The sequence below is a fragment of the Oncorhynchus tshawytscha genome, linkage group LG23, assembly GCF_018296145.1.
Source record: "Oncorhynchus tshawytscha isolate Ot180627B linkage group LG23, Otsh_v2.0, whole genome shotgun sequence".
NCBI classification, from domain to species: Eukaryota; Metazoa; Chordata; class Actinopteri; order Salmoniformes; family Salmonidae; genus Oncorhynchus; species Oncorhynchus tshawytscha.
This window is the reverse complement of record NC_056451.1, coordinates 22,454,549-22,475,546: the sequence shown is the minus strand read 5'-3', so window position 1 is coordinate 22,475,546 and position 20,998 is coordinate 22,454,549. Positions and strand designations below refer to the sequence as shown.

At 43.8% G+C, this 20,998-nt stretch overlaps 2 protein-coding genes across 5 annotated transcripts in view; one reads left to right on the top strand and one right to left on the bottom strand.

The window, feature by feature from the left end:
* The first annotated feature begins 444 nt into the window (after window positions 1-444).
* On the top strand, window positions 445-11,608 carry LOC112235405 (adenosine receptor A1-like). Its single transcript, XM_024403851.2, has 3 exons — window positions 445-714; window positions 6,899-7,268; window positions 9,136-11,608. The coding sequence occupies exons 2-3, from the start codon at window positions 6,907-6,909 to the stop codon at window positions 9,965-9,967; spliced, it is 1,194 nt and encodes a 397-aa protein (XP_024259619.1). The 5' UTR covers window positions 445-714; window positions 6,899-6,906; the 3' UTR covers window positions 9,968-11,608.
* A 6,632-nt stretch (window positions 11,609-18,240) lies between these two features.
* Window positions 18,241-20,998, bottom strand: part of LOC112235404 (cell adhesion molecule 4) — a 239,746-nt gene continuing 236,988 nt past the window's right edge. For 3 of the 4 annotated variants that reach the window (XM_042304892.1, XM_042304891.1, XM_042304894.1), the window contains one exon: window positions 18,241-19,149. In XM_042304892.1, coding sequence (XP_042160826.1) covers window positions 19,040-19,149 — 110 coding nt within the window. In that variant the 3' untranslated portion in view covers window positions 18,241-19,039. Of the gene's footprint in view, window positions 19,150-19,901; window positions 19,976-20,998 lie in introns of all 4 variants that reach the window. The other variant, XM_042304893.1, reaches the window with a different exon arrangement.

The following is a 20,998-nucleotide window of genomic DNA, read 5'->3' as shown; positions in this document are numbered from 1 at the left end:
AATGTACTGCTGCCTGAAACACGGCACGTGTAAATGTACTGCTGCCTGAAACACGGCACGTGTAAATGTACTGCTGCCTGAAACACGACACGTGTAAATGTACTGCTGCTTGAAACACGACACGTGTAAATGTACTGCTGCCACAGAACAATGCCCAAACCCTTCAGTGGATAAGAGATTGCGTTCTCTGTCCCTCTCTGATTTCTCTCCGTTGTTTTTCTCTGTTCATCATCTCTTCCATCTGTGCCATTATGTTTACACACGTTTGAGTGTCTCCTTTCGTGTGTGTGTGTGTGTGTGTGTGTGCGAATTTGTACATGTTCGATTGACTTGAGTGTGTGTGTCTGCGAGTATATGTGTCAACTATAACCTTGGTCTTTTTTATTTACTGATTTACAATGCTTGTGGTGACCTTTGCACAGCTCAGGTGGAAAGGTTAGCACTGCTTCAACATTGACACAATTGATATGTTTGTATAGACACGACCAGGAGATAGGTGGGCAGAGAGGGTAATGACGGTTTATGAATGTGAGTTTATTCTGTCAGTCAGCGCAGAAGAATAGAGGGAGAGGAAGAGATAGGGAGGTAAAGAATGAGGGAAGGTTTACAGAGGACAGATTAGAACTGTCATAGACTTATATTTACATTTTACATGTACATTTTAGTCATTTAGCAGACGCTCTTATCCAGATCTATACATCCACAACATATCAGGTAATTTGGTCTTTTCTCATTTATTCTACTGTTCTAGACAGCTCTATTTTGGTATTTGGTATTTTATTAGGATCCCCATTAGCTGTTGCGATAGAGCTGCAGCTTCTCTTCCTGGGGCCCACAAAATCACCTTCTGTTCTCTATCCATTCTCCTTCCATTATATTCTCTTTCATATTTTCTGTCATCCATTGAGATTCCTAATATCTAAATCTAAAGCTCTGACTGTGTAGTGTGGCTGTGAGTCTGTATGCTTGTGTTGTCTCTCAATGCTTAATTGATTAGCAAAAGTAAAATAATCACATTGAAAGCGACCAGTCACAGATTGAAACTGAAGACAACCACATAAGATGGAATGAACTCCAATAATTATTTTAAGGCCCTTCAAGGAGCAGGACAGGAGACAACTGTATCAACTGATTATGCAGCTGTATAAAACAATTATTCCAGTCAGTCATAATTATTATGAAAACAGACAACTTGTCGTCTGGATGTCCTGAAAAGGTCAAAGTCATTATTCTGAGGAGACAGGTGGCATATTACAGCGCTAAATCTGCTATTTCAATATCCAGACGCTTTGCTTTATTTGAGCCCATTGTTTGAAAATGTTCTGAAATTACCTGTCAATCACACTCGAGCAAGTTCACACCAATGTCTCCTGCTCTGTCGGTCTGCTGCAGTGTGCGATGTTAGCGGTCTGTTTCACAGAGCCTACCCTCTCTACACTGTGTTTGCATGGTGCTCACATCCTCAGTGTGAGTGCTCTGTCAGGTCCAGTCTACGCTGACCTTTTCACTCTCCAAGTACCAGTACAGGTCTCTAATACCTAGAACAAATATTTAACCATCTCTCGCCCTCAACTTCCTGCCTCTGCGTCTCCCTTTTCATTTATTTTTCCTTTACTCTGTCCTCCCACCACTCGCTTTTCTCAATCAATCTTTCTCTTTTAGACCTCCCACTCACTCTCTCCATTCTTACCCCCTTTCTTCTCAAATTATTGCCATTGTCTTTTTCTTCTTTTTTTATGTCCCAGGTAAATTGACTGAGAATGCTTCCTCATGTGCCCAATAATGTTTATACCATATTTTGTGCTGCTACCATGTTGTGCTGCTGCATTGTTGTGTTGCTACCATGTTGTCATGTTGTGTTGCTACTATGCTGTGTTGTCATGTGTTGCTGTCATGCTCAATCACTCTCAATCACATTTATTTATAAAGCCCTTTTAACATTAACATTTATTCACCTCAAATCTGAAATCCACAACAGAAGCTAGCCAGAAGCTAGCCAATTCACTGGCTAACGTTAGTATTCAGCTAACCACGGTTGGTGGTCATCAGCTATCCTTTAGCTTGAAAAGCTATCGCCAGTTTTGTACAAAGCGACTCAGACCAGAGCATACCGGACCTATTTTCTCTCCATATCCCCGGATTTCTACCGCAAGCTCTGGACATTTACACCTGGATCTTGCAGCTAGCTAGCTGCTATCCGAGTGACTGTTGGCTTACGTCGGTCCCAGAGCAAACATCAATTATTCCGGAGCTAGGCAGCTGAAGAGTTCCATCAGCCACTCCTGGGCTACAATCACCTATCTGGACCCGTTTTACTGTGGACACGGAGCCCCACCGGGCCTTCACAACTGGAATACCGACGTTATATGCCCGAGGGAGTTATCCAACTGGCCCCTCCGTCGCAACGTTACCTGAACGCCCATCTGCGGCCCTCTAATCGTTAGCTGTCTTATCGGTTGCTATCTGAATAGGTCCATCGGACAATTTTCTTGGGTCACTATAACTATATCTATTTTGCCAATTGGATTGTTCCCCTCTACCAGACAGAACCCCACTAATCTACAGACGGAAATGCACGAGGTAGCTATAAACAGACCTCAATCCTCTGCCAGCTTGCTACCCATTGCCCGGCTAGCTGACTCCAACCAACCTCACTACTCACTGGACCCTCATGATCACTTGGCTAAGCATGCCTCTCCTTAATGTCAATATGCCTTGTCCATTGCTGTTCTGGTTAGTGTTTATTGGCTTATTTCACTGTAGAGCCTCTAGCCCTGCTCATTATACCTTATCCAACCGTTCAGTTCCACCACCCACACATACGATGACATCACCTGGTTTCAATGATGTTTCTAGAGACAATATCTCTCTCATCATCACTCAATGCCTAGGTTTACCTCCACTGTATTCACATCCTACCATACCTTTGTCTGTACATTATACCTTGAAGCTATTTTATCGCCCCCAGAAACCTGCTTCTTTTACTTTCTGTTCCAGACGTCCTAGACGACCAATTCTCATAGCTTTTAGCCGTACCCTTATCCTACTCCTCCTCTTCCTCTGGCGATGTAGAGGTGAATCCAGGCCCTGCAATGCCAAGCTCCACTCCTATTCCCCAGGCTCTCTCTTTTGGTGACTTCTGTAACCGTAAAAGCCTTGGTTTCATGCATGTTAACATTAGAAGCCTCCTCCCTAAGTTTGTTTTATTCACTGCTTTAGCACACTCTGCCAACCTGGATGTCCTAGCTGTGTCTGAATCCTGGCTTAGGAAGACCATCAAAAACTCAGAAATCTCCATCCCTAACTACAACATTTCCAGACAAGATAGAATGACCAAAGGGGGCGGTGTTGCAATCTACTGCAGAGATAGCCTGCAGAGTTCTGTCCTACTATCCAAGTCTGTACCCAAACAATTTGAACTTCTACTTTTAAAAATCCACCTCTTTAAAAACAAGTCTCTCACCGTTGCCGCCTGCTATAGACCACCCTCTCCCCCCAGCTGTGCTCTGGACACCATATGTGAACTGATTGCCCCCCATCTATCTTCAGAGCTCTTGCTGCTAGGTGACCTAAACTGGGACATGCTTAACACCCCAGCCATCCTACAATCTAAACTTGATGCCCTCAATCTCACACAAATTATCAATGAACCTACCAGGTACCACCCCAAAGCCGTAAACACGGGCACCCTCATAGATATCATCCTAACCAACTTGCCCTCTAAATACACCTCTGCTGTTTTCAACCAAGATCTCAGCGATCACTGCTTCATTGCCTGCATCTGTAATGGGTCAGTGGTCAAACGACCTCCACTCATCACTGTCAAACGCTCCCTGAAACACTTCAGCGAGCAGGCCTTTCTAATTGACCTGGCCCGGGTATCCTGGAAGGATATTGACCTCATCCCGTCAGCAGAGGATGCCTGGTTATTTAAATAAAAGCCTTCCTCACCATCTTAAATAAGCATGCCCCATTCAAGAAATTTTGAACCAGGAACAGATATAGCCCTTGGTTCTCTCCATACCTGACTACCGTTAACCAACACAAAAGCATCCTATGGCGTTCTGCATTAGCATCGAACAGCCCCCGTGATATGCAACTTTTCAGGGAAGTTAGAAACCAGTATACACAAGCAGTTAGAAAAACCAAGGCTAGCTTTTTCAAACAGAAATTTGCTTCCTGCAACACAAACTCAAAAAAGTTCTGGGACACTGTAAAGTCCATGGAGAATAAGAACACATCCTCCCAGCTGCCCACTGCACTGAGGATAGGAAACTCTGTCACCACCGATAAATCCACTATAATTGAGAATTTCAATAAGCATTATTCTACGGCTGGCCATTCTTTCCACCTAGCTACCCCTACCCCGGTCAACAGCACTTCACCCCCCACAGCAACTCACCCAAGCCTTCCCCATTTCTCCTTCTCCTAAATCCAGTCAGCTGATGTTCTGACAGAACTGCAAAATCTGGACCCCTACAAATCAACCGGGCTAGAAAATCTGGACCCTTTCTTTCTAAAACTATCTGCCGAAATTGTTGCAACTCCTATTACTAGCCTGTTCAACCTCTCTTTCGTGTCGTCTGAGATTCCAAAAGATTGGAAAGCTGCCGCGGTTATCCCCCTCTTCAAAGGGGGTGACACTCTAGACCCAAACTGCTACAGACCTATATTTATCCTACCCTGTCTTTCTAAGGTCTACCCTGTCTTTCTAAGGCAATCGATAAGAGACATTACTGTGCAGCCGTATTCATCAACCTGGCCAAGGCTTTCGACTCTGTCAATCACCACATCCTTATCGGCAGACTCCATAACCTTGGTGTCTCAAATGATTGCCTCGCCTGGTTCACCAACTACTTCTCTGATAGAGTTCAGTGTGTCAAATCGGTGGGCCTGTTGTCCGGACCTCTGGCAGTCTCTATGGGGGTGCTACAGGGTTCAATTCTTGGGCCGACGGTCTTCTCTGTATACATCAATGATGTCGCTTTTGCTGCTGGTGAGTCTCTGATCCACCTCTACGCAGACAACATCATTCTGTATACTTCTGGCCCTTCTTTGGACACTGTGTTAACAACCCTCCAGACGAGCTTCAATGCCATATAGCTCTCCTTCCGTGGCCTCCAACTGCTCTTAAATACAAGTAAAACTAAATGCATGCTTTTCAATCGATCACTGCCTGCACCTGCCCCTCCGTCCAGCATCACTACTCTGGACGGTTCTGACTTAGAATATATGGACAACTACAAATACTTAGGTGTCTGGTTAGACTGTAAACTCTCCTTCCAGACTCACATCAAACATCTCCAATCCAAAGTTAAATCTAGAATCGGCTTCCTATTTCGCAACAAATCATCCTTCACTCATGCTGCCAAACATACCCTCGTAAAACTGACCATCCTACCGATTTTCAACTTCGGCGATGTCAACTACAAAATAGCCTCCAATACCCTACTCAAGAAATTGGATGCAGTCTATCACAGTGCCATCCGTTTTGTCACGAAAGCCCCGTATACTACCCACCACTGCGACCTGTACTCTCTCGTTGGCTGGCCCTCACTTCATACTCGTCGCCAAACCCACTGGCTCCAGGTCATCTACAAGACCCTGCTAGGTAAAGTCCCCGCTTATCTCAGCTCGCTGGTCACCATAGCAGCACCCACCTGTAGCACGTGCTCCAGCAGGTATATCTCTCTGGTCACCCCCAAAACCAATTCTTCCTTTGGCCGCCTCTCCTTCCAGTACTCTGCTGCCAATGACTGGAACGAACTACAAAAATCTCTGAAACTGGAAACACTTATCTCCCTCACTAGCTTTAAGCACCAGCTGTCAGAGCAGCTCACAGATTACTGCACCTGTACATAGCCCATCTATAATTTAGCCCAAACAACTACCTCTTCCCGTAGTGTATTTACTTATTTTGCTCCTTTGCACCCCATTATTTATATTTCTACTTTGCACTTTATTCCACTGCAAATCTACCATTCCAGTGTTTTACTTGCTATATTGTATTTACTTCGCCACCATGGCCTTTTTTGCCTTTACCTCCCTTATCTCACCTCATTTGCTCACATTGTATATATACTTATTTTTCTACTGTATTATTGACTGTATGTTTGTTTTACTCCATGTGTAACTCTGTGTTGTTGTATGTGTCAAACTGCTTTGCTTTATCTTGGCCAGGTTGCAATTGTAAATGAGAACTTGTTCTCAACTTCCCTACCTTGTGAAACAAATAAATAAATAAACATCAGCCGATGTCACAAAGTGCTATACAGAAACCCAGCCTAAAACCCCAAACAGAAAGCAATTCAGATGTAGAAGCCCGGTGGCTAGGAAAAACTCCCTAGAAAGGCAGGAACCTAGGAAGAAACCTATAGAGGAACCAGGCTATGTGGGGTGGCCAGTCCTCTTCTGGCTGTACTGGGTGGAGATTATAACAGAACATGGCCAAGATGTTCAAATGTTCATAGATGACGAGCAGGGTCAAATAATAATAATAATAATAATGCACCCTCTACAACAGTGGTATTATTTTATATTTTAATCCCAGCCCCCATCCCCGCAGGAGGCCTATTGCCTTTTGGTCATTGTAAATAAGAATTTGTTCTTAACTGACTTGTCGAGTTAAATAAAGGTACAAAAATATAAATAATAATCAGCAACCTCACCTGGAAGCCAGTTTCACGGGAGAGGAGGGGATGAAAAAGCCAATTGTTCAATGGTAATAATTAGCTAGGGAGCCATGATAGGACATCCACTGTTGGGACAAGTGCAGAAGAAACTTTGAATGAACTTTGAGTTATTCTAGGTTTGACACCTCAACCAGTTTCACTCTTGTCTTCCTCTCTCGTTTTCCTCTGCTACCTCCCCCACCTGTTTGTCTCTGTCCCCCTCTTAGGTTCAGCCATGGAGCACATGTGGCTGAACTCGGTGAGTCAGTGTGTGGTATCTGTGTCGGTGATCGTGGTGAGTGTGAGGATGTCTATGGGTGGTGGTGGGATGGAGGAGGATGGAGGAGGCCAGGGTGGAGGTGGTCATACCCGGAGCGGGAGTGTTTCTGCCTGCCTGAAGTTGTGTCTGGGCTGGGTGGGGGCAGTGGGGGGTGCAGTGGGGGTTCCTGTCTCTGTGCTGCTGAACCTGAGGAGTCCCCAGTGCCTGTACACCTGCATCACCCTGGTGTGCTGTCCTCTGCTGGTCAGGCAGTTCACTGTCTGCCTGATGCTGCTCATGACCCTCAACTCCCACCTGAAGCACCGCATGGGGAGCAGGTGAGTCAGAGAGAGGGGGGTAAAAAGTACCAAAGCTAAACTCTAGACCAGGGGTATTCAACAGGAGTTCTGACAAAAATATAAAATGAAAAACAAACCAAAAAGTTAAACAAATATATATTTTTTATGAATAATGCTAGAAACAACAGAATAAACAATTGTATTATTACATACAGTAGAAAATGTGAGAAAATCAAATTCATATTATGATTATTTTATTTCTCAACTCCTTATATTGAGCAAATTACACTCAATGAACTCATTACACTCATTGGAGCTCATTACACTCATTGGGAGGGATGGAGGGAAATGACTGATTACACAATACAAATACAATATACCTGTCACACCCTGATGTGTTTCACCTGTCCTTGTGATTGTCTCCACCCCCTCCAGGTGTTGCCCATCTTCCCCATTATCCCTTGTGTATTTATACCTGTGTTCTCTGTTTGTTGCCAGTTCGTCTTGTTTGTCAATTTCAACCAGCATTTTTGTTTCTCAGCTGCTGCTTTTCCCAGTCTCTCTTTTCCTTGCCTTCCTGGTTTTGACCCTTGCCTGTCCTGACTCTAGCCCACCTGCCTGTCCCTGACCCTGAGCTTGCCTGCCGACCTGTACCTTTGCACCACCACCTCTGGATTATTGACCTCTGTCTACCCTGAGCCTGCCTGCCATCTGGTACCGTTGCCCCACCTCTGGTTTACAGACCCCTGCCTGACCCTGTTGGATTATTAAACCATTATTCATTTGACGTTGTCTGCATCTGGGTCTTACCGTCACACCTGATAATACCATAAAGATCAATGTATCAAAGTAAACTACCAAATACGTTTGAAATGTATTTAATACAAATACAACGCCAATGTCAGAAATTCATTTGTAACAGTTACAGAAAGTTTGACTTGTTATGACTGTGATATGTTGTTGTTTATCTACCTTAGTTGAATGCACTGACTGCAAGTTACTCTAGATAAGAGTGTCTGCTAAATGACCAAAATGGAAATGTACTGTATATGTGAAAATTTACCAAAATGAACAGCAAAGCACACTGGGTATTATTATTGGCCTTGTTTTGAAGTGGAGAATACTACTCAACATTCTTTGCAATTGTTCATTTTTACATATACATGTATATTTAGTTCATTAAACAGATGCTCTTATCACACCATAGTGCCATCAGACTTTTGATACCAATGCAGGGGAAACCGCTATAGAAAATAGTATAGAAAATGTATTTTGTATTTTTAAAATACTAATTACAGCTCTTGAAAGTATAATGTTACAAAATATATTGGAGTGTAGTTCAGCCCAGGGTAAAACAAATGACAGAATAGTCAGAAGTAATTGAAAGACATATTTCAAATACATGTAACAGAAATACTGCCCATCTCTGCTGACTGGAGTATCTGACATAGGCGTTGAAACGTACGGGTCACAGAAAGTGCCATTGGTTGCTGCTTTCTTGACTTGGACAAACATTTTTGACGACACATGTTTTACCTTTTTTTTAACCAGCTAAACAGCTACTTTTGGCAAAAATGTGTTTGGAGTTACCTTTGTCTAGCTAATAGGCTATGTTAGTGTTTATACTTCCAATTATAATGTGGGGAGGTCAAAATCATTTAAAACTGTCTACCAAATCTATTCATTTTAAAATGTTGGTTCATGTTACTTCTCCTCGCCATTATCATTCACCTGATGATAAGACAAGACGTGAAAAAAACATTTTTGGTTAACATATGATGGGGCTCCCTGGGTTGCCAGTTTGCCTCGACGGCTGTCCCTGGGTAAACAAGATTGAAGACCCCTGCTCTAGAACATCAGTTCATGCTGGCTTCATTTGACCCACTGGGTTCTCTCTCTGTTTCAGGTACAGTTTGCTGGTGACACGTCGGCGGGCCCTGTGTATGGTCCTGCTGTGCTGGGTGGCCTCTGTCCTCTCCTCCTTTGCCCAGTTCATCGGCTGGAACGTCCTGGACACCTGGGGAGGGGACGAGGGATGGCTGGATGGGCTGGGGCTAGACGGCATCCCCCCAGGCAACTGGACCTCCCCTCCTCCCCGTCCGATGCCTCCCAAGTACAACCAGGACCGCTCTGTGATCGGGAAGTACCTCCCTTACGGCGGCTTCCTGTCCAAGTTCTACGTGGAGGATCTCCATAACTTCACCTATGCAGAGATCCATGGGAGCCACTGGGGGGTGTGTGCCCCCGACACTGTCCTCAGCCCCCAGTTCCTGGTCTATGTCTATGGAGTGACCGTCTTCCTGCTCCCCCTAATGTGCCTGCTGGCCATTTACCTAGATCTGGTCTGTGTGATGCCCAGACAGGACCCTGATGGTCCGGGCTCTGGCCCCCCAAAACACCGCTCTCCCCGTGCCCGCTCCCTAGGCTTCTCCCTCTGCCTTCTTGTCCTCCTGTGCCTGCCCCTTCACATCACCCACTCCCTCCTGCTTTTCTCCCCAGGCACACTGCCCCCGACCTGGGCTTTCCCGCTGGTCTCGCTCCTGTCGCAGCTCTATGGTCTGGTGCCCCCTCTCCTCTTCACCATTCCCACACAACGGGTGGGGGCCGAACAGGTACCCCTACCTCTGCCCCACCTGGCCCCCACAGGGGGTAAGACGGTGGGCGGAGCCCTGTGTTCAGCTGTGCAGGCGGCATCCTGTTCACTCAAAGGGAGGCTGTGCCCAGATGTGTGTGTGTAACATGGAACGGGATAACAGGGAAGGTGTGTGTGTTAACACGTTGTTACAACACCAGCATTCCCATCTCATATGTTCTAATTCAATCTCTTAGGCTCTGTTTACACACATGTCTAATATGGTAATACATCTAAATTGCTGAACATCCAATTTCCCTGGAGGTTTGCCCACAAACATAAGTTCCAATCATTGTGTGTAAATAGCGCCATGTATCATTGTGTGATTCACAAGGAGCTTCTTTGCGTATGTTTCCCCATATATATTCATCAACCTGTCAGTAGCACATACTAGACGTTAATTCGTTTTTCACACACTGTGCTGTTTAATTATTGAGTCCCATATCAAATAAGGTCACTAACCAGGCTTACATCCAACCTTTTTATGCTGTGTAAAGTACATTTCGGATAAAAAAGGTCAAGACAGGCCTGATGGAAACATCTAATTTGTCAGTAGACGTTCCAAATGTCAGCCAAACAAAATATGCTAGACAAGCTGGGATCTTTTTGTGTCGGTAAAATTCATAATGTGAGAAATAGCGAGGAAACGCCTTTACGCGCAAATATGCATATAATAACCATCATACCGAAGTAAAATTGGAGTCACACGATGACATGGTGTGTGGTCCTTCCACTACGACTCGGGAAACCATGTAGTTTATTAGGCTACAGATTTAGTAAATGATGATCAACTTTACAGGGTGGTGAAAATGCAAGTGATGAATGTCATGCTCCTTTACAATAAATATCGAGGGTCTCCCTCTGCCATTTAACAAATTAAAATGATCTTGCTCTTTTATCCAGAATAATCTCATCAACCACACTGTATCTGTCAGCTGTTGTCTTGAGCGCAAGTACCAAACCAGAGTGGGCATATTTGCTATATAACGCAAACATTTTTTGTGACTAAACCATCAGTAGAGTTGACAATTATATTCAATTTTTTATTCAGTACATGGGAATTTAACTGCAAACGTTATTTTTATGTGTATTACATCATCGTGCACAGTTTTTTTCATCAGCAACGAGAACATTTGTTGGAAACACTTCTCTGGTGGTAAAATGCACATATTGTTTTAATGGGGACTTTCACACGAAAATCTGTCGCCAATTGGATGGAAACCTAGCTACTGAGAGAGTAAATATCACGCAGCTGACTTCTAATCTCACACTGATCCAGAACTAAGCCTGGGACTAGATCAGGATATGTCTGCATTGTAACATGCCTTCTGCTGCTGCGGATGCTATAGATCTGGCTTTGATCATGTTTAATTAAGCACACAGTAATAACAGCATGGTTGGTCCGGCGACGCCCTCATAATTATAGCAGAGAAACGTTTTTCATGGCTGTTTTGATTAACTGTGTAAATCTAACACTCTCCTTAAATAAAAGGCCTTGCTCTAACTAATTGGATTGTTCATCTTCTGGTTACGTTGGTGTGAAAAATTATGCACTTATCTACATGCACTCTCTCTCTCTCTCTCTCTCTCTCTCTCTCTCTCTCTCTCTCTCTCTCTCTCTCTTCTCTCTCTCTCTCTCTCTCTCAATTCAATGTTCAATTTGGGGGTTTACTGGCAAGTGAAATAGATAATAAACAAAAGTGAAATAAACAATACAAAATAACAGTAAACATTAGACTCACAAAAGTTCCAAAAGAATACATACATTTCATATGTCATATTATGTCTATATATAGTGTTGTAATAATGTGCAAATAGTTCAAGTACAAAAGGGAAAATAAATAAACATACACTATGTTCAAAAGTTTGGGGTCACTTTTTTGTCCATTAAAATAACATCAAGTTGATCAGAAATACAGTGTAGACATTGTTAATGTTGTAAATGACTATTGTAGCTGGAAACGGCAGATTTTTAATAGAATATCTACATTGGTGTTCAGAGGCCCATTACCAGCAACTATCACTCCTGTGTTCCAATGGCACATTGTGTTAGCTAATCCAAGTTTATTACTTTAAAAGGCTAATTGATCATTAGAAAACCCTTTTGCAATGTGCCATTGGAACACAGGAGTGATGGATGCTGATAATGGGCCTCTGTAGCCTATGTAGATATTCCATTAAAAATCTGCCGTTTCCAGCTACAATAGTCATTTACAACATTAACAATGTCTACACTGTATTTCTGATCAATATGATGTTATTTTAATGGATGAAAAATGTGCTTTTCTTTCAAAAACAAGGACATTTCTAAGCGATCCCAAACTTTTGAATGGCAGTGTAAATATAGGTTGCATTTACAATGGTGTTTGTTCTTCACTGGTTGCCCTTTTCTTGTGGCAACAGGTCACACATCTTGTTGCTGTGATGGCCCACTGTGGAATTTCACCCAATAGATATGGGAGTTTATCAAAATTGGATTTGGTTTTGATTTCTTTGTGGGTCTGTGTAATCTGAGGGAAATATGTGTCTCTAATATGGTCATACATTTGGCAGGAGGTTAGGAAGTGTAGCTCAGTTTTCACCTCATTTTGCGGGCAGTGTGCAGATAGCCTGTCTTCTCTTGAGAGCCAGGTCGGCCTGCGGCCTTTCTCAATTGCTAGGTTATGCTCACTAAGTCTGTACATAGTCAAAGACTTCCTTAATTTTGGGTCAGTCACAGTGGTCAGGTATTCTACCACTGTGTACTCTCTGTTTTGGGCCAAATAGCATTCTAGTTTGCTCTGTTTTTTTGGCCAATTCTTTTCAATGTGTCCAGTAATTATCTTTTTGTTTTGTTATGATTTGGTTGGGTTAAATTGTGTTGCTGTCCTGGGGGTCTGTGGGGTCTGTGTGTGAACAGAGCCCCAGGACAAGCTTGCTTAGGGGGTATTCTCCAGGTTAATTTCTCTGTTGGTGAAGGATTTGTTATGGAAGTTTTGGGAATCGCTTCCTATTAGGTGGTCGTAGAATTGAACGGCTCTTTTCTGGATTTTAATAATTAGAGGGTATCGGCCTAATTCTGCTCTGCATGCCTTATTTGGTGTTTTATGTTGCACACAGAGGATATTTTTGCATATTTTTGTACTCTGGTCTGATGAAACCAAAAATAAAACTGTTTGGCCATAACGACCCTTGTTATGTTTGGAGGAAAAAGGGGGAGGCTTGCAAGCCAAAGAACACCATCCCAACCGTGAAACACGGGGGTGGCAGCATCATGGCAGCTGGTGGCAGCATCATGGCAGCTGGTGGCAGCATCAGGTTGGAGTCTGTTTTATTGAGTGTGTGGACAGGAGTCTTTTATACAGGTAACGAGTTCAAACAGGTGCAGTTAATGCAGGTAATGAGTGGAGAACAGGAGGGTTTCTTAAAGAATAACTAACAGGTCTGTGAGAGCTGGAATTCTTACTGGTTTGTAGTTGATCAAATACTTATGTCATGCAATAAAATGCAAATTAATTACTTAAAAATCATACAATGTGATTTTCTGGATTTTTGTTTTAGATACCGTCTCTCACAGTTGAAGTGTACCTATGATAAAAAATGACAGACCTCTACATGCTTTGTAAGTAGGAAAACCTGAAAAATCGGCAGTGTCTCAAATACTTGTTCTCCCCACTGTATATACATATATATCTCTCTCTCTCTCTGGTCTTATTAAGTGGGTCTGTATCTCTCCCTGTCCCTCTCTCTAATTCTCTCTCTCTTTATGTTCATCTCTCTTTCTTTGTTCATCTCTCTCTCTTTGTGTTCATCTCTCTCTCATGTTCGTCTCTCTCTCTCTCTTTATGTTCATCTCTATCTGTTTATGTTCATCTCTCTGTTTACGTTCATCTCTCTCTATGTTCATCTCTCTCTCCCTCTCTTTTTTGTTCATCTCTCTCTATGTTCATCACTCTCTCTCTTTGTTCATCTCTCTCTTTTTGTTCATCTCTATCTGTTTATGTTCATCTCTCTGTTTACGTTCATCTCTCTCTATGTTCATCTCTCTCTCCCTCTCTTTTTGTTCATCTCTCTCTATGTTCATCACTCTCTCTCTTTGTTCATCTCTCTCTTTTTGTTCATCTCTCTTTATATTCATCTCTCTTTATGTTCATCTCTCTCTATGTTCATCACTCTCTCTTTTTGTTCATCTCTCTCTTTTTGTTCATCTCTCTTTATGTTCATCACTCTCTCTCTTTGTTCATCTCTCTCTCTTTATGTTCATCTCTCTCTCTTTATGTTCATCTCTCTCTCTTTATGTTCATCTCTCTATGTTCATCTCTCTCTTTATGTTCATCTCCCTCTGCTTATGTTAATCTCTCTCTTTGTTCATCTCTCTCTCTTCATGTTCATCTCTTTCTGTTTATGTTCATCTCTCTCTAGCACATGCACACACACTCTGCTTTTCTCTCTCTTCTCTACATACAGATAACTGCCAAAATAAAGGAAACACTTGAGTAAATGAGAGATACAAAGTATAATTGAAAGTAGCTGCTTACACACTGGTGTGGTTTCTGAGTTAATTAAGCATTAACGTCCCATTATGCTTAGGGACATGTATAAAAATGCCCAGTTTACCACTATTTTAGCTACCATGGCTAGAAGAAGAGATCTCAGAGACTTTGAAACAGGGGTCTCAAAGGAGCATAGGGGGTTTAAAGGGTGTGTGTGTGTCTCAGTCATCAGATCTCAACCCAATTTTTATTTATTTTTATTTCACCTTTATTTAACCAGGTAGGCAAGTTGAGAACAAGTTCTCATTTACAATTCTGGAGCGACCCCTGAGACACCACCATCAACAAATCACCAAATTATGGAATTTCTCATGGAATAATGGTGTCGTGTCCCTCCAATAGAGTTCCAGACACCTGTAGAATATATTCCAAGGTGCATTGAAGCTGTTCTGGCTCGTGGTGGTCCAACTCCCTATTAAGACACTTTATGTTGGCGTTTCCCTAATTTTGACAGGTACCTGTACATCATCATACATCAATCCGCCATCTCTATTTTTCTCTCTCTCTCGGTCTACCGGTTTCTCCTCAAACCCCACCCTTAGATCTTAACAAAAACAACATCTCTCTCTGCCTGGAATACATTATTGATGGAGAGTAGTTCTGGCTTGGGTGTCCATTCAAACGTTCCGTCTGCCTGAGAGCACAGTCCTTCCTGATTAGGCTGTGCTTCTCTAACCGCTGCCCACCGACCGACACGCTCAACCACTTCAATCAATGGCTGGGCCCACAACGGCACAGCACGGCCCGATGCACCACAAAGGTCATTACCAGAGAATAGAGGCCACTCTGGTCACCTTACTACCATTAACCGAGGCTAACTGGGGCCAGTGCTACTGCTGGCACTTCCTATTTCACAGTGCTGGTGTTTATCTGGTACTGGGGCTGTAATGTACCAATGGTATAGAATGCTTAGGCTATCATAGGAAGAGATATGCCTGTCATAACAGGCCATGACACGTCCTGAAACAGAAGAACTACTGATATAAACGCGTTACAGTACATGAATCAGCTCAATGTTCATGTTTTATGCGTCACCTCAGGGAGGGTTATGTGACAGGGTATCATCTTCTCTGATGATTGATTTAGACGGACTGAGACGTCCTCGTGGTAGTGTTTAATCCTTTTAGAACACTATCCGTTATAGAACAAGCCATTCTAGTATTAGAGCACTGCTGGATGAAGTCAGGCTCTGATGACTACTTCCAGAGATGTGTCACCCACCATTTGCTAAATCAGGTTTCAGTGTCATTACTCCAGCTAATCTGGGGATGTGTTCTGGACATGGTGTCTCCATTGTCCTACTGCCTACAGTATTGGTTCACGTCAGCTGGTATAGGCTAGTATAGCTCGTGCTCCTGGTGAGTCCATTACTTTGATTGCCGTTTGACAATCTGTCTTTATGACAGCCTGCTGTGGAGCCTCATCGTCGATAGAAGACAAACACATCGATCCATCACGCAGCGACCTCCAGCAGCTTTTGAATCCAGCCGCACACGCAGACGGACAAGTTGAGTGCTTCTTGACGGAATCGGGTATTGATTGCATGGAAATAGTGGGGGCGTCATATTTTTCTGTGCATCTGACTTGACTGTCCTTTCGCCTCCCTCTGTTCCTCTCTCTCTCTCCCTCTCTCTCACTCTCTTCCCATGATTCATTAGCAGTCATGGATCCTTACGTATGTTTTTTATTCTCTTTCAACCCCTCGTCTGTTCTAGCTCTTTCTAGCCTTTCTCTCCTTCCTTCCTTCCTTCCTTCCTGGCTTCCTTCCTGCCTGGGTTTTCATCTTCCTACCTTTAGCTCTCTATTCTCTATTGATGTTGTCATCTGCGGTGTCTCTTCTCCTCTCACCGTGTTTCAGAACATTTCTAATTAAAGAGGAACAGACTCGTCTCCTGTGTTATTTCTGAAGTATTTTTTTATTTTGTCGTGCTTTGTATCTTTTCCCCTAGAAAGAAATAGTTAGCTATATCTACATGACTATAAAATAAACAGTAGTGAAAGACGAGAAGGGACAAATAGACACAGGAGACAAAGATAGTAAGAACTAGAGAGACAGAGTCAGAGAGAAGTGGAAAGACAGCAGTTTCTATAGAATAACCAAAAACAACAGACATGGGAGGTGTACAGTTATAACATTTACAATAATCATAACAGTAATAATAATAACAATCATAACAGTAATAATAATAACAATCATAATAGTCCAAATAATAACAAGAATTAATAAAAAATCAATAAGACCTCAGGTATTTCATAAAGACAAATGAAACATTTTTTTTTTCTTCATATTTTCTGTTTTGATCACTGGACACTAGTTTGTTTTTGTACCTCGAGGCTAATAATGTGTTAGTATAGTAGCTTCATAACGCTTTCAATAGTCAATTTCTTAAAAGATTAATTTAAGTTATCTTACTGTTTACATTTTTATACAAATAAAGAATTCAGAGATATGTGTGTGTGTGTGCGTGTGCGTGTGTGTACGTGTGTGTGCGTGTGTGTGTGCGTGTGTGTGCGTGTGTGCGCGTGTGTGCGTGTGTGTGTGCGTGTGTGCGTGTGTGTGTGTGTGTGTGTGTGTGCGTGTGTGCGTGTGTGTGTGCGTGTGTGTGTGTGCGTGTGTGCATGGCATTCAGAAAAATATCCATCATGTATTTTTCTTTATTCATTACTTTCCTTTCACTCATTTGTTTCTCTATAAGACATTGTAACATTTTTATCCCTTTAAGGGCATTTTAAAATAATTATGATTTTCCTTAATGTGTCTCGTCGACTTATGTTCCCTTTCTTCTAACTCACGAAAGGAGACTGGCACTAATCCTTTCTTTATTGGCCAACAATAGAGGAGAGATAAAGACAGAGAGAGGGAGGGAGGGAGGGAACAAGGGGGAAGACGGGGACTAGAAAGAGAGGTGAAGAGAGAGGGAGGGAGGGAACAAGGGGGAAGAAGAGGACTAGAAAGAGAGGTGAAGAGAGAGAGGAGGGAGGGAACAAGGGGGAAGAAGAGGACTAGAAAGAGAGGTGAAGAGAGAGGAGGGTGGGAACAAGGGGGAAGAAGAGGACTAGAAAGAGATGTGAAGAGAGAGGGAGGGAGGGAACAAGGGGGAAGAAGAGGACTAGAAAGAGAGGTGAAGAGAGAGGGAGGGAGGGAACAAGGGGGAAGACGGGGACTAGAAAGAGAGGTGAAGAGAGAGGGAGGGAGGGAACAAGGGGGAAGAAGAGGACTAGAAAGAGAGGTGAAGAGAGAGGGAGGGAGGGAACAAGGGGGAAGACGGGACTAGAAAGAGAGGTGAAGAGGGAGGGAGGGAACAAGGGGAAGAAGAGCACTAGAAAGAGAGGTGAAGAGGGAGGGAGGGAACAAGGGGGAAGAAGAGGACTAGAAAGAGAGGTGAAGAGAGAGGGAAGGAGGGAACAAGGGGGAAGAAGAGGACTAGAAAGAGAGGTGAAGAGAGAGGGAGGGAGGGAACAAGGGGGAAGAAGAGGACTAGAAAGAGAGGTGAAGAGAGAGGGAGGGAGGGAACAAGGGGGAAGAAGAGGACTAGAAAGAGAGGTGAAGAGAGAGGGAAGGAGGGAACAAGGGGGAAGAAGAGGACTAGAAAGAGAGGTGAAGAGAGAGGGAGGGAGGGAACAAGGGGGAAGAAGAGGACTAGAAAGAGAGGTGAAGAGAGAGGGAGGGAGGGAACAAGGGGAAGAAGAGGATTAGAAAGAGAGGTGAAGAGAGAGGGAGGGAGGGAACAAGGGGGAAGAAGAGGACTAGAAAGAGAGGTGAAGAGAGAGGGAGGGAGGGAACAAGGGGGAAGAAGAGGACTAGAAAGAAAGGTGAAGAGAGAGGGAGGGAGGCAACAAGGGGGAAGAAGAGGACTAGAAAGAGAGGTGAAGAGGGAGGGAGGGAACAAGGGGGAAGAAGAGGACTAGAAAGAAAGGTGAAGAAGGAGGGAGGGAGAAAGAGAGAGAGAATTCAAAGAAGAGAAACAACAGTTCTGTTCTGTGAGAAAAGCAGTCATTCATAACAGGAAGGTTTCTAAATTACCCAGAAAACATTGGCAGACTCCCCAGAACGGACAGCGAATACAATGCCTGGGCCTTCTGCAGAACTGAAGAGTTCAGATATACTTTAAGAGACTTTCAGGGTAACACTCTGCAATGTTGTCAAATAATTATAGATGAGCTGCTCTCTGTGGGCTGATGTGCTTTGGCAATTTCAAGTAATCAAATTGAGCATTCAAACTCAATAGCTTCTGGAAATCATACCCACCCCACCTGTTTGTCTGTGCCAGTTATGGATTGAACATTTTGGAAATTGAGTTTTTTCTCTTTCCTCTCACTCTCTCCCTCTCCAATTACCACAGGGAAGGGAAGTGCTGAGGCTCTCTTTCTTGTTATCTCTTCGCTCTATCAAAATAATGACCCTATTATCACTTTCCCCTTTCTCTGTCATCCTCCCTCGCTCCTTCCTCCAGTACACCTACAGTATGGCACAGTTGTAATGTAAGGGCTGGACGGATCGTCTCTCTTTCAGTCTCTGTTCTGGTCTGTGTTGTGGTCTGTGTTGTGGTCTGTAATGTGGTCTGTGTGCAGTAGTATTACAGTCGATTCAGAAGGCCACCCGTCATGGCGGGTTGGGGGAGGGGTGTGGGTTTTGGGGATGGAGGCTACAGTAGGTACTCCTTCTTGCCCTGACTGGCATCATTCCCGTTGAGGAAAGCCTCCTGGACCTCCCCGTGCTCGTCCAACCCACTGGCCTCATGGGTAAGATATGAACCTGGGAGAGGGAGAATGAACAGAGAGAGAAAAAAGGAGAGAGGGAGAGAGAGGCAGAGAGAGATGCAAAGACAGGGGGGAGAGGAGGAAGAGAGAGAGGAGGCAGAGAGAGAGAGAGAGAGAGAGAAGGCAGAGAGAGGCAGAGAGAGAGAGAGGCAGAGAGAGAGAGAGTCAGAGTCATAGAGAGAGAGAGAGGAAGCAGGGAGAGAAGCAGGAGAGAGAGAGAGAGAGTCATAGAGGAGGCAGAGAGAGAGATGGAGAGAGAGAGGAGGCAGAGAGAGAGAGAGAGAGAGAGAGAGAGGCAGAGAGAGAGTCATAGAGAGAGGCAGAGAGAGAGGAGGCAGAGAGAGAGAGATGAGGTAGAGAGAGAGTCATAGAGAGAGAGAGGAGGCAGAGAGAGAGAGTCATAGAGAGAGGAGGCAGAGAGAGCAAGTGAGCAATAAAGAGAGGAGCCAGAGAGAGAGTCATAGAGAGAGAGAGAGAGGAGGCAGAGATAGAGAGAGCGAGTGAGCGATAGAGAGAGGAGGCAGAGAGAGAAAGAGGAGGCAGAGAGAGAGAGAGCGAGGAGGCAGAGAGAGAGAGAGAGTGCGAGTGAGCGATAGAGAGAGGAGGCATAAAGAGAGAGAAGGTTGTACAGCAGAGAGAGGGAGACAGGTGAAGGGGTGTGGAGGTTAGTTGTGACAGAGTAATATAATTCTTGTGACATTCTGTGAACCCATCAAAACAATCTTTACCATATTGTTGAAGTCCTACCTGTGATTAATTATTAGTTCAGTTAGAATTAGATCAGTACCAATTAAGTATAGGCTCCTGGGTACGATATGAGCCTGACAGAGGGAGAGGGGGAAAGGAGAGAGAGGGCCAAGCATGGTGCAAATAGAGAAAAAGAGGGGCGGAGGCATAGAGAGAGAAAGATAAGGGTAGAGAGAGGCACAGAGAGAGAGGGAGAGAGAGAGAGAAGGACGGTGGGGAAGTTAGCTATGGCAGAGTAATATAATAATAAGAGAAAGTCAAACTATCAAACTAAAATCTTTAATTTCTCTCTGATTTCCATCATCAGTTCAGAATTTAAAGGGCCAGACACAGACACAGATTAAGCCTAGGCCTGGATTAAAAAGCGATTTCAATCCTTTGAGAATGCTTTTTAGTCCAGGAGTAGGTTTAATTTGTATCTGGGAAACCTGCCCAACAAGCCCAATCATGTTCAAGCTGAGTATCACTGCAGGAGCCAATGGCAGTCTCTTCGTTGATAGTGTGTCTGGTCAAGGCTTTGATTGGCACACTGGCAGCCACAGCAGGACAGAGACAGGGCCCTAATAGTGCTGTCTCTGTTCAATGATTGGTTGTAATGGCTCTGTCTATTTGCTGATTGGCATTCTGGCTGCATGGCCCCTCCCCTGGTCTCAAAGGTTCTACTCCTGGATAACTTTATTGGCACCGAAGGAGGAATCAGTTGGCTGCCAGAGGCTGTTCAAATTACGGGGGAGCGTGGGTAACTGTGTTTAAACATTTTTTGATGTGCCCTGATACAGTAAACCATAGGGGTCATTAAACAACATGCACCCACTGTGCACCCAACATGCACCCACTGTTTATAGCATACTTTTCCCACCAACCCTTCTGGCTAAGACACAAGGTCGTTTGTCATGTTCTCTTCTCTTTTCCTCCCCATCTCCCCATCTCATTCCATCCATTTGGGTCCATCTTTTATTTACTCTTTTTAATTCACTGAGACAGATATTGTAAAGTAAGGTGAGGCGTGACCATTGAGAATACATGGTGGCCTCACCTTTAATGGAATTCATATAACTTTTCAATAGTGTGAATGCCATGTGTGTGGGTGTGTTTGT

Coding starts and splice junctions, on each gene's coding strand:
- LOC112235405 (XM_024403851.2), top strand. CDS start 6,907: ATGGAGCACATGTGGCTGAACTCGGTGAGTCAGTGTGTGGTATCTGTG. Junction 7,269..9,135: donor AAGCACCGCATGGGGAGCAG/GTGAGTCAGAGA, acceptor TCTCTGTTTCAG/GTACAGTTTGCTGGTGACAC.